General features: G+C 43.8%; 1 protein-coding gene across 1 annotated transcript in view; it reads right to left on the bottom strand.

Annotated features, from left to right (window-relative positions):
* The window catches only part of LOC103369353 (poly(rC)-binding protein 4-like), a 43,325-nt gene that overhangs the window by 4,476 nt on the left and 26,827 nt on the right, over nucleotides 1–12,022 (bottom strand). The window contains exon 8 of the mRNA XM_008298045.1: nucleotides 2,516–2,685. Coding sequence (XP_008296267.1) covers nucleotides 2,516–2,685 — 170 coding nt within the window. The remainder of the gene's footprint in view (nucleotides 1–2,515; nucleotides 2,686–12,022) is intronic.

The raw sequence follows: 12,022 nt of genomic DNA on the forward strand, positions 1-12,022 counted from the left end.
AATATGTTTTTTAACAGATTCTGGTGCAAATGCTTTATTTTTTTGATGGATTTGTTTCTGTTTTCTGGAACAGATCAGACGAGTAGTTAGAAGATTCCAACTTTACAACGGTCCTTGAACTCGTCACCAGGTCTGACTCTTTCTGTTTTTACAGTCTCTGGATGGTAAAGGGCGTCATTATGGACATTTTGAACGTTAACGTGCTTTTCAGAAGGTGTTTTTTAGGGTTCAGAGGGTTAAAATGTGCTGCATAAATAAACCTGACTTCTAGTTTAGGGATGAACTAAATGCAGTCCTCGGTCACAAACAAACAAACTAAACTCCACTCGGTTTGTGGCAGAACGTCGGCCCGCTAAACGTCCATTAAAGCCCAGAGCTGCAGTTCTGTGGTCGGCAGGTGAGCGAGACGTAATAATCTCTGCCGGAGTCGTCTTTGTCTGTAACTGATTAAAAACATCCAGGAGGAAACGCCGGCTCCGTCCGGTTCGTTTCACCTCCTCGACCCGACATTTCAGAGCGAGCGGCGCCGCATTAAAGCTCGTGTGTGTTCTGTCCGTCCACATTTACATGCACGTCTGAGCGGGATTCTGCTGTCAGCGGCCGGACGGGCGCTAAGTGAAATATCAATTTCATCCAGAGTCCAATCACGAATTTGCATATTCACGCTGCTGCGAGTGGCATTAAAGCAGCCTGGCAGCGAGGAGCGCACGTCTGCGGCGTCGGATGTCTGATTAAATGGCAGCGAGGAGGTTCGTCCTCGCTGTTAATTTCTTTTTTGTCGTGCAGCGACTCTTGTGTGATGCTGTTTCGACCGAACAAAATCCTGCACAGAGATATTTCCTGAATGCAAACGAGTCCACTCGAGCCGTAATGATGCTCCACTTAACCGGCGCCGGACTGTAACCGGACATTTAGTCAAGTGCTTTGGTTCTGATTTGAGGCTCGTCAGTTTTCACCTGCAGCACAACCTGAACACCTGCTGATAAAGTGGAACGACACACGAAAACAACGAGGTCATTTATGGATTATTCTGCTGTGTGACTGAAGAGCTGCTCGACAAGCTGCAGCCGTCCGACATCGTAACGCTGTGAACGACTGAAGGGGATGATTTTAGGTGGAACACAGTTTTGCTAAAAGAAAACAGCAACCAAACAACATTTCTGTCTTGTCTGAAAACAGAAAACCACAGGGATCCTAACCAAGTCTTAAAAAGACGTTTGATTCTTTCATCTAAAAATAAAGTTTTAAACCTCTGAACCCAGAATTTTGCCGACGGGTCTTTTGAAATAAAAAAAAGAAAAGTTAAAAATACCATCATTTAGAGACCATCTGGAAACCGTAGAATAGAAAGAACAATCAGATTTCCAACTTTCCGACAGTCCTTGAATGTAGAACGTCAGGAAAATGAAACCAAACTCAAAATTATCTCATCAAAATCAGTTTCTTCCAAGTTTTATTCCAGAAAATTGGGGAGAATAAATGAAGCGTTTGCACCAGAACCCGACCGACCAACAGGGAACCATGGAGATATCTGAGATGGTTCTGAAAGTGCTGGTAGAGGAGGAACGTTTAAAGTCAGTTCTGTGTTTAACAGAACTGAATGAACTCGTCATGTCGTCAGAAGATGGCGCTGTCGGCTACGCGGCCGTAAACAGAGTGGAAGACGTCGGAAACCAAACCAGATGTTTGATAACCAGAATGGTTGTGTATCTACAAGACGAAATCTGGGAGAAGGAATCGATTTCAATCATTAAAGTTGGAATCATTTGTTCATGTCAGCTGGTGTCGGCCATTTTTAACGCTGTCCAGAAACGGCTAACGAGTCCGGTGGCTTAAACATTCGCTACGTATTCAGGAAATCTTTCTTTATCCCGTAAAGCTCGTTTTAGAAAAAAGCCAAACATCATCTTAAGTGAGCGTCCAAATGTTTAAATAAAACTTTGGACGTTTTTTCTTAAATTTGCCGTTTCCACAAACTTTTTCTAGCAAATTTCAAAGCCGGCCCGCCAACAGACACCAGGCATCTCCCGGTTCTGTTCGGTTCTTCCCTGATCTCCACCACATCTGTGACATCAGAACAAGCAGCAACAGACCTTCAACGTTTAGGCTGTTCTTGTACGTCTAGCAGAGCTCCTCTGGTTTCCATAATGACACAAGAACCAATCAGGCAGCAGGAGACTTATTCCACCGAAACCACCCGAAAGTTCTGACAATAAAACCCCTAAATTAGGAAGTTTGGATCAGCCAGAACATCTCAGATCAGCTCGAAACAACACATTTGTTCCATAGCTCCAAGTAATCTATGCTGTTTTTGGGTTTACTCTTGGTTATTGTTAAGTTTCACCTTCATTAAGACCTTCAAACCGGACTCATCTTCAGCTGTAGAAGCCCTGAACTAGCAGTTACTACCACTAACTAGCAGTAACTATCAGTAACTAACACTAACTAGCAGTAATTAGCAGTAACTACCACTAACTACCAGTAACTGGACGTCGTGTTTGCTGTGGAGACTCACCAGGTGGTGATCAGGTACTGGGCCAGGTTGATGGCGATCGGCGTTCCCGTGATGGTGACGTGGCGGTCGCTGGTGCTGTCGATCTGACTGCCAATCTTGATCTGAGCCCCCGACACCTGCCGGATCTCGTTGATCTTGGTTCCCTGGCGACCGATGATGGAGCCAATCAGCTGCGAGGAGTAATATTGGACATGTAGATCAAACAAACTGATTATGGGTGAGTTGAAATATGACAAAAAGCTGAAGCCGTCATGAAAAGCCCCGTCTTAGAGCACAAATGAACAAAAAATCTGATGACGCAGCTGTAAACTAGTGATATTTTCTGAACCACGTGTAGCTGAAGGTCAAAACTAAACATGTAGAATACTTAAGATGAGATACTTGGTCACAAAGATGGAAAAACTATTTCAGTTGAGCAGGTTGGCAAGTTAAACCACAATAAAAATATAGTTGGACAGTCTGATCAAAGTAGAGTTTAAAAAGCTTCTTCAAATATTAAAGTCTGTTTTTATTGTGGGGATATTTTTCGTTTTCAGATTACACTTTTTTTGTTTCTTTTTTCATCAATGTGAACTACTCATGTGAATTATTCTATCTGCTTGACCGATAATGTAGAAAAATGACCTGTGGAGTTCCCCAAGGCTCCATCCTGGGGCCTCTTCTGTTCTGTATCTATGTGTGAGGATTTTTACATAAAGTTTTCTCAGAAAGTATTAAACATTTGAAGCTAAAATGTCCCAGGTAGCATTTTAAATAGTCAGAGTTTATTATGATAAAGTTTCAAGTAAATCAGAGCTGGTCGAGCAGAAGGAACCCGGATGTTTTGAGACAGAATGAAACGTATATTTTGCTGATTTTCCTGCAGCCTCCTCGCTGTTTCTATGTTTATGTTCCAGCCTCCATCTTGTTTTTTTTCTGGTGGGAAGACGAGGCAGCAACAGGTGCTGAACTCTGACTCATCTGCTCAGCGAAGGTCTAAACTGGGCGTCAGTCATGCAGGAGGTAACAATAGACGGATCACCGCTGCCTTACCTTCCTGTCAGCTCGCACGGTAAATACGTCTCATTAGCTTTTTTTTTATGAAGGCAGATATGTGTTGTCGAGCTGCCATGAGGCTGAAACGTCTCACCGCTGTCAAGGCTGCATGTGGAGCTAAATTTAAAAAAAACCTGATGATATACTGGCGCATTATTCACCCTGTGTTTGTGTACAGAAGGCCGAAGTTCTCAGTAAAGAATAACTGACCATGAATGACAAGAAAAGAGCTCAAAGAGGCAACGTTTGGATTCATATCATCAGGAGAAGATCACATAGTTTGATATAATGAACGAGGATTCAGACCAAACAAACAGTTTTAACGGCATATTTGCTTGTGATTTCTTTCTCGGCTCTTTAAAGCGATGCTAAAAACAGAGCAGGTCCTGCGTATTTACAGGATTTACGTGTTCTAGGAGGAGGTGACAGCGGAGGTAATGAGGAATAATCTCAGACAGCCTGTAAATTTAATCCAATTAAACAATAAAAGCAACAGTATATGTTGGTTCTGATCCCCGTGAGGGGAACTCAGCACACGGACGGCTAATTAGCGCTCAGCTCGGCTCATTAGTTTGTAATTTCTCACATTACGGGACTTAATATTAAATAACTTCATCATTTATTTACAGTTTATTCAGTTTTTTTTAAATATTAGACACGATAATGGAGCGAAACTTCCAGAGTGATGTGATTCATTTCAACTTGTTGCACTTTTTTCTTGCGATCAAAACAAACAAAAACCAGATTTTGTGGATTTCAGGTTTAAAAAAAAAAACAAAAAACGTCAAGAATCAGACGGACTGATTCGTTTGAAACGTCTTCGCCAGAAACCGGGACGGATATAAATGGTCTCAAATGCTTCAGTTTCTTGTAAAGGAGGATCTTTGTTTCAGTATCGTTCCTTCGTTGCAGCGTCTTTCTCGGCTTCAGTTGTTGGTCGGCATCTAATTTATACAATTCAGAAAAATGTGAAAGCGTCTGAAAGCCTCTTGGATGGATGAAGGTGAAACATGATCAAGAACAGAAAAGAAAAAAGGTTTTAGAATTAGTAGAAGCTCAAAGAACGTTCCTTTTAGTTCAGAGAAGAACGTCTACCAATTAAATAATGAATTTATTTTATTTCTAAAACGTTTTTTTCATTCCCTTCTTGAACAGTCCAGTCGATATTAACGCATGTTTCAGAGGCTGGTTTTACGTTTTGACAGAACTGTGAGCCAATGACTCCCGACATGCGTCTGTAAACGAGAAATACGGATTATTTAGGAACACATTGACACTGTCTGATATTTTTAGGAGGTTATAAAAGTTATTCTGCGATAATAATGATGATAATATAGTAGAGAGTCCAAAGGGGAACCCGACGAAACAGTTCAGGCGTTTAAAAACTTCTGCTGCAGCGGCTCCTCAAGGATTTCTCACAATTCTGTTTTTACAAGTTATTACGAGCTGTCGTATTGTTCCTCCATGTGAACGGGCAGGTTGGCTTTAAAACAGCTAAAAACTAGAATAAACCCCAAACAACACACTTCATTTCCAATCAACACTGAATTCAACAGAAATAGAAGCACAAATAAAACATCTCTAAATACTCTAAAACATCTAAAAAAAACTCTCCATAAACCTCACAAGAAGAGCAAAAGCTACGACTAGCTATACATCAATCTGTATATTTAATCAGACAGGCAGTAAAGAACCCCAAAAGCTTCTTGAGCTTCTACCAGCTGCTTTTTACTGAACTGTTGTGCAGCATCCGACCACTAGGGGGCGCTTATCAAAAAATGCATTTTTCCTAAATTAGCAAATTTGCGAATCCCAGACAACTTGTTTTTGTTTCGTCGACACAAGAGTCAGAGTCAGACCTTTAAGTCTTATCTCCTCATGACCCACATGTTCCTCTTTTCAGACCATCAGATTTTTTTGGACTCTTTATCTTCGTCTCTCCAACGCTTCTTTCCCGGCAGTCATCCGACCGGCCGGTTATTCTGGGAAGGCCTGAGATAATTTGGGTCTGGTATCTGTAATGACGCCGAGGGGAGCCGGAGTGACGGCAGACAACAGCCAGGTCACGACTGTTTGAGAGGAATGAACATCGAGCCTCCCTGAAGGTCCGTCAGAGTTGGTGTTCCCTCCGTCTGCTGCACAGCGAGAAGCCGGATTCACCGTTTGGTACGACGCCGGCGTGAAGGTCGCGGTGTTTACGGAAGTGTTGAACATTCAGCCGAGTCTGACTGGACGTCACTCTCAAACATCAAGAAATGTTAAAATCAGAAACGTATAAAAGGATAAAGTAGATGTCACTGTCCAGATAAAACAGCTTGAACGGATCTAAAACACGACAAAAAACAAAGACAAAAATGTTGACGTTTTATGATGTTAACGCCACCGACGGACACGACGACAACAAAAGCGTCTCATCCTGGATAAACGGCAGCAGGTCGACCGACGATCCGAGCAGAGACGTTCCGGCTGCAAAACTTTAAATGTGTAAACATGGTAAAAGATTCATAAGAGTCCCGCGGCGCCTGCAGCTTTAGAGGCTAACCCTGCTAGCATGCTACGAGACCAGAGGAGCCTTCATCAGTCCCACAGCGGGGAGGTCCAAGAGCTGCAGCAGCACAAGGAAGAGTGCAAAAAAATAAAACCAGTAGAGATGAAAAATCAACAAGAAAGTGCTGCTGATGTGGTTTTTGTGAATGCAGAAATCCAAGATGTTGAGCCTGAATGAGGAACCACCAGGGGTCAGGCTATACGTGGAAACAATGGACGCTGCAGCTTCTTCTAAATCCACTAAATATTCATAATGCACAGTTTGAATACGCTGATGCTGCACCAGAGCGGAAACGACTGTTTTTCTACGGTTGGTAGAGAACTGGTGACAAAACGTTCCAGGAGGCGTCAACATAAAGACGTAGACGTAAAGATTGTAATCGTCTGGTACCAGAATATGAGTTTACAAACTTCGTAATGCCTGCTTACGGAGCAACGCCACTATTTACCGATGTTCCCTAAACGCCTCATGCAACGACAGTCCAAGGTAACTGAAAAAAATATGAAAATAAAACGTTCTGGTGTCACATTAACTCGAGTGAGATTTGTTTCATCTACTCAGACTGTTTTCTACGTGTGGAGCTTTTTAAACGTGGAGAAATTTAAACACTAGAAAAATCGAGCTTCTGTTTTATGATCGACTGTTTCTTTATAATTAATTACAGCTTCTGTCTCATCATTTGTTCGACTAAGGCGGACGTTTTAGTCGAGGGCATGTCTTCCTCACTCGGTTTGTTTTGGTTCTCGTTGTGTTTTTGTGGATTTAAAATGTCGGATCTCAAACTGATCGTAAATCAAACAAAAGTTCAAATATCTGGGCGTCTTTCTGGATCAAAAACTCACATTTTCGTTCCATGTGGACAAACTGGTCTGCAAAGGATGACGGAGAATTTGGTGTTCTTACAGAAACAGCTGTTTTTCCTTCGTCCGCTTCTTGTGCATCATCTACAGCTGCTGGTTCTCAAACGTTTTGGGCCACGACCCCCAAGACAACATCAGTCTGTGTTCGTGACCCATCAAATTGAATTTTTAATATATCATGAGTAATAACTTTCTGTTTGTGCATTAATGCGTTAAAGATGATTCATCTCTTTACATTAACGTGTTAACTTTCTGTTGAATGAATTTATTTTGAACAAATGAAAGAGAAAAAATATAAAAACCAATGAAAATAATTTTAAAAAGCATTAAAAAAGAATAATAATAATATCACATAATCAAATCATAATATTAACAAGTTCAAAAAAGGAGTAGGAAGAAGTATACACCTTTAATTCTGACAGCCCTGATGCACATTTATTTGATAAATGTAGGCTTTACTTTTTTATTTGTCTTTTTTACAAAGATCTGGCGACCCCCTGAAATGATCGTAGGACCCCCATAAGGGTCCCGACCCCCAGTTTGAGAACCACTGCTCTACAGCAACACGTCTGGATTCAGTTCATGTAGTTTTGAGGGTTATTCTGCTTCTTGTACCAAACAGTCTGTAGTAGGAACATCAGACGGGTTTTATTTACAAGGCGCTGAATGTAAAAATGACTCAGATTCCTTTAAACTGCCTCTAAAATCATAATTTAACTCATTCAAGTTCACACCAAAACTGGGAAATCTCCTTTTTTTTTTCTGCTGCAGGTCATTTGAAATCTGTTTCTCTGTTTTCATCGTCTCTCTGGAACCGATGCCCTCAAACATTCCTCGAGATTTAAAAAGAAACAGAAATCAGCTGATGCGGATAAAAGCCGACGTGAACACGCAGGATCTCTGCGGCGGCCAAGCGATCTCCGGCGTTCCCGCTTTGTTTGAAGTCTTCGGGCCTCTGAGCGGCTTTATGTAAGAGGCGCTGAGTGGAAGCGGGAGGAGGAAGAGGACGGGGCGACGGCTATTTTTGGGCGATTCCCTGCTGCCCTTGTAATTTGGGAGGTTTACTGAAGGAGAGCGAGGCGGAGGGCTGTTGTTAAAGCCCTGACTGTGAGCTATAGGATGTCATTAAGCTGCTCTGCTTGGCCCTGAGACCGCCGCACAAACAAACATATCGCACAGTCGCATGCTCCGGGTCTTAAGCTGCTCTGCTCGTGTGCCTTTGTTGTCCTCTCATGTGCGTCCAAACACGCTAAAATCACGCTAACGGGAGCACGAAGCCGCCGCTGCTCTCCGTCTTGAAGGCGACGGCGGCGCCCGCGGAGGTGTTGATTATCTCGTCAGAGCTTCAGATGACCTCCTCGCGTCCTCGTCCATAAAGAGGCCGATGAGAGGAAGCGCTAAGTGAACACCGCCGTGACGTCCTGCAGGTTTCTGCTGTCAGAGCCGCAGAAACTGGGACATGGAGCTTTAATGTCACCTGGTCGGAGGTTTATGAGTCACGTTTCACCCCAACGCTGGAATCATTAAAGCTTCTCTGCAGCTTGGATCCATCCAGAGGTTTCACAGATATTTAACATTTCCTCTTCTTTCCTTCTGTTTAGTCGAACTGCGACGCTCTCACTTGCTAATTAGAGTATTTTTAAGGTTGATGAATCTATAACATCGAGAAAAACAATCAGGTGTTCGGATTACGGATCGCACACGATTATGATCAGCTTTTAAAATTTAGCTCAAAGTTGTTTTAAACGTGTTTGGTGATACTTGTGTGTTTAGGTGAGTTGTCGTCAGAAACTCGTGAGCTTTAGTCTGAAGTCATTAATCATCACATTAATCTTTGTCATGGTCCCGTTAGAGGCTCCACCTAGTGGAACAACCAGGTACTGCAGGTAAACTCGAAACATCTTGACGCTTCTCCAAAATGACTCAAAATTGGCCTAAAATCCTCAAAACTTGTTCATATTTTCTTGGAATTGATTTGCCCACAAAAAAAGAGGCTGAAAATGACAAAAGTTTTGTCTGAAACGACTTTAAACTTGTACAAAATTAATTAGGAATCGTCCCAAATGATTCCAAACTTGTCCAAAACATGCTGACACTTGCTAGCTAAACTCCCACAATGCTCTGGCTGGCTCGATGCCAATGTGAACTGTGGTCTGAGTGATGCCTCCTCTGGTCTCTACAGGATTAAGCAGTGAGAGGCTCCACCTGGTGGAACAACCAGGTACTGCAGCTGATCTATGAATACAGGTTTTGTCTGTCTGCTGGACCTTGTGGAGCCTCAGAACAACGTAACCTCTGACACTTTTCCATCACCAAATATATACATCAGATTGATTTGAACAACTTTAATGTCCTTATCTTAGAAAATGGTATCAGACGGGGTCTTTAGGGGCAAATAAAACTTAGATTTGGACATCCTGACTTACAGTTGGCTGTTTCTTCAGTGTTCCTCCAGTTTCTCCTGTGCTGATGTCAGCAGTAAACTCGGCCTGTATGTCCACAGACCGCGAGAAGGTGGTCGATACGTTTATGTAATCACATCAGGCAGCGCCTCGGTTCACTCTAGTGAGTATCCAGAGTCAGCACATGGCGACGTCACCAGGTAATCGACGATTACAGTCGAAGGCAACTAAACCGATCAATGATCTGAGTCAATGTTGATCATCTGTTGCTGCCCCACACATCCTGGGGTGAATCTGAACTGGGATGCTCACAGCTGCACGGCGAGCGGTTCTGACTTTTGAATGAAGTTATTTACGTGATTCAGCGTCTGTCAGTGTTTGGAAACGAAGCTCTCTCAGGAAACAGAACATGTTTCCTATTAGCGGTTTAATTACAACAGCAGTAATGCGTTTGGTTGAGCTAGCGTCCTCACAGCGACACCCATCAAACCCGGCTGCTGTATTTAACCCTGAGTTCTGACTGCAGGCTGAACGAGCGGCTAACTGCAGCTGATGGATGGACGAGGAAAGGCGATGTGGGGGAGGAACGAAACAGCCAAGTGAGGCAGAAACAGGGAACAAATATCCTCTCAGTGTTAATGGGAAAAACACACTGGGCCCTCAGATCCTCCCGGATCTTCAGCGAGCCGCATCCAACCTGTGTTTGGTGCTTCTTTTTTTTTTATAAATGATTCCTGCTGCGAGCGAACTCACATCCATTCTGTCGCTGCTGTCAGCAGCCTGAAAACAACAACAAGGGCTGACTGTAATGCGGCTGCTGCTTCTCGCTTTCATGGTGACAAAACACCAGACGCTCCTGCAGATGTGAGTCCTCCTGCCTCCACAGATTATCCACAAAGCAGAATATGTCTCTCTGACAGCCAGGAGTCGGGTCGAGGCCACAGACAATCCGTTGTTTACGTCCACCATCACACAGGTATACGGGCAGAGCAGGAGTTATGGCAGGACACGAGGGATGCTAAGTTTAAACAGTTTTCTAATCAGTATTCAGCAGCTTCATCAATTAACTAATAGCGTAGTGGACGTTTTCTGACGTTGTTGTTTTAGCCAACAACAACAACAACAACAACAACAACAACAACAATAATAATAATAATAATAATCATAATAATCATAATAATAATAATTGCATACAGGGTTCTCTCCGGCGTCCCGCTGCTGCCTGAAAAAATTACGCTGCAAATTGGGCCGATACGTTGTTTTCGAAGGTACGTAAAATATTTAACAACAAGCGCTGACGGAGTTTCACTACCGTCAACTTCACTGCTAATGTTGCTATTCGCTACCATAATTGCCGCTAACCGTTAGCAGCATTCGCTAAGACCCTCCCGGTTCGACGACGACGGCGGGTTGTATGTAGTCAGGGTGAGTCCACAGACATTCCTTTATGTTTGCGACCACACAGGGAAAACACAATTTTAAATGATAGGATGCTAGAGATGCTAATTTCGAATAGTTTTCTTTGTAATCTGGAGCATTACTGATCAGCTACTGACTAGTCAGAGGTCATCAACCTCCACAGAGTCTCTGTCATGGTCCCGTTGCTGCTAAACTCCCACAATGCTCTCTGCTGCCACCATGAGCTGTAGTCTGAGTGACGCCTCCTCTGGTCTCCATAGGATTAAATAGTGAGAGACTCCACCTGGTGGAACAACCAGGTACTGCACCCGATCTACGACACGTAAAATGTGTGTTGGGAGGCTACTGGTGTCAGACTGGGACTCTGTATCAGCAGAGACTACATATGAAATGACTGGGATTAGGCCGGTATCATAACAAAGTGATACTTTGGTTTTGTGACACTAATGTGACTCACAGAACGTACGATGCAGGTAAGCATGAAAAGCAGGATTGAGGTCATAAGGCTGGTCTCCTGCATACAAATGTTCTACCAGAATAACTCCACCGTCACTATTTGAGGGAACACTGGACTCACATCCTTAGGTTCACCTCAGACGGCTGTGATTGGTTCACAGAAACACGCCTGGTGTTTGTTCTGCTGCTAATCACATGCAGCCAGACTGTTAGTTTCTACTGGATGAGTCGGACTAAAGCGACACTACAGGTGAGCGTTCTTTCTGCAAGTGAGCTGAGCTCCATGATGGACCTCCAGTACTTCAGAGGAAACCCAAACACCCGGATCCTGTTGGTTCTGCTCTTTTGCTGTGCAGCCGCTCTGTAATTTTCCTCTTAATCATTTCGATCGCTCACAACGCCGACACGTCATTAGCCAGTTAGATTATCAGGCGAGCGTCCTATTACAGAAACATGTAAACAGCTTAGCCGCCGCGGCGATTAATCAGCGCTTTGGACGGCACTGACGTCCTGCACTGACGCCAGCAGCCAAACCACCGAGGGGCTTTAAGCAGCCGAGCTCAGCCCCGATGAGTTACTGCTGTGACGGATGGACGGGCAGAGCAGAGGTCACGGCTTTGACCTCGCAGCAGTCGGCGTGTCCATCAAATGTCACTCGTCCTTGAGTCCGACGCCGAAGCGCCGGCTGCCTGCTGCAGCGCCTGGTTGGCTGCAGGCGGCGAAGCTCAGCGGAGCAGAGAGCAAGTGGTCATGTGACGCTGCTGTTTTCATCATTACACCAGAACAA

The sequence above is a fragment of the Stegastes partitus genome, unplaced genomic scaffold (genome assembly GCF_000690725.1).
Source record: "Stegastes partitus isolate 25-593 unplaced genomic scaffold, Stegastes_partitus-1.0.2 Scaffold1275, whole genome shotgun sequence".
In the NCBI taxonomy this organism is placed as follows: Eukaryota; Metazoa; Chordata; class Actinopteri; family Pomacentridae; genus Stegastes; species Stegastes partitus.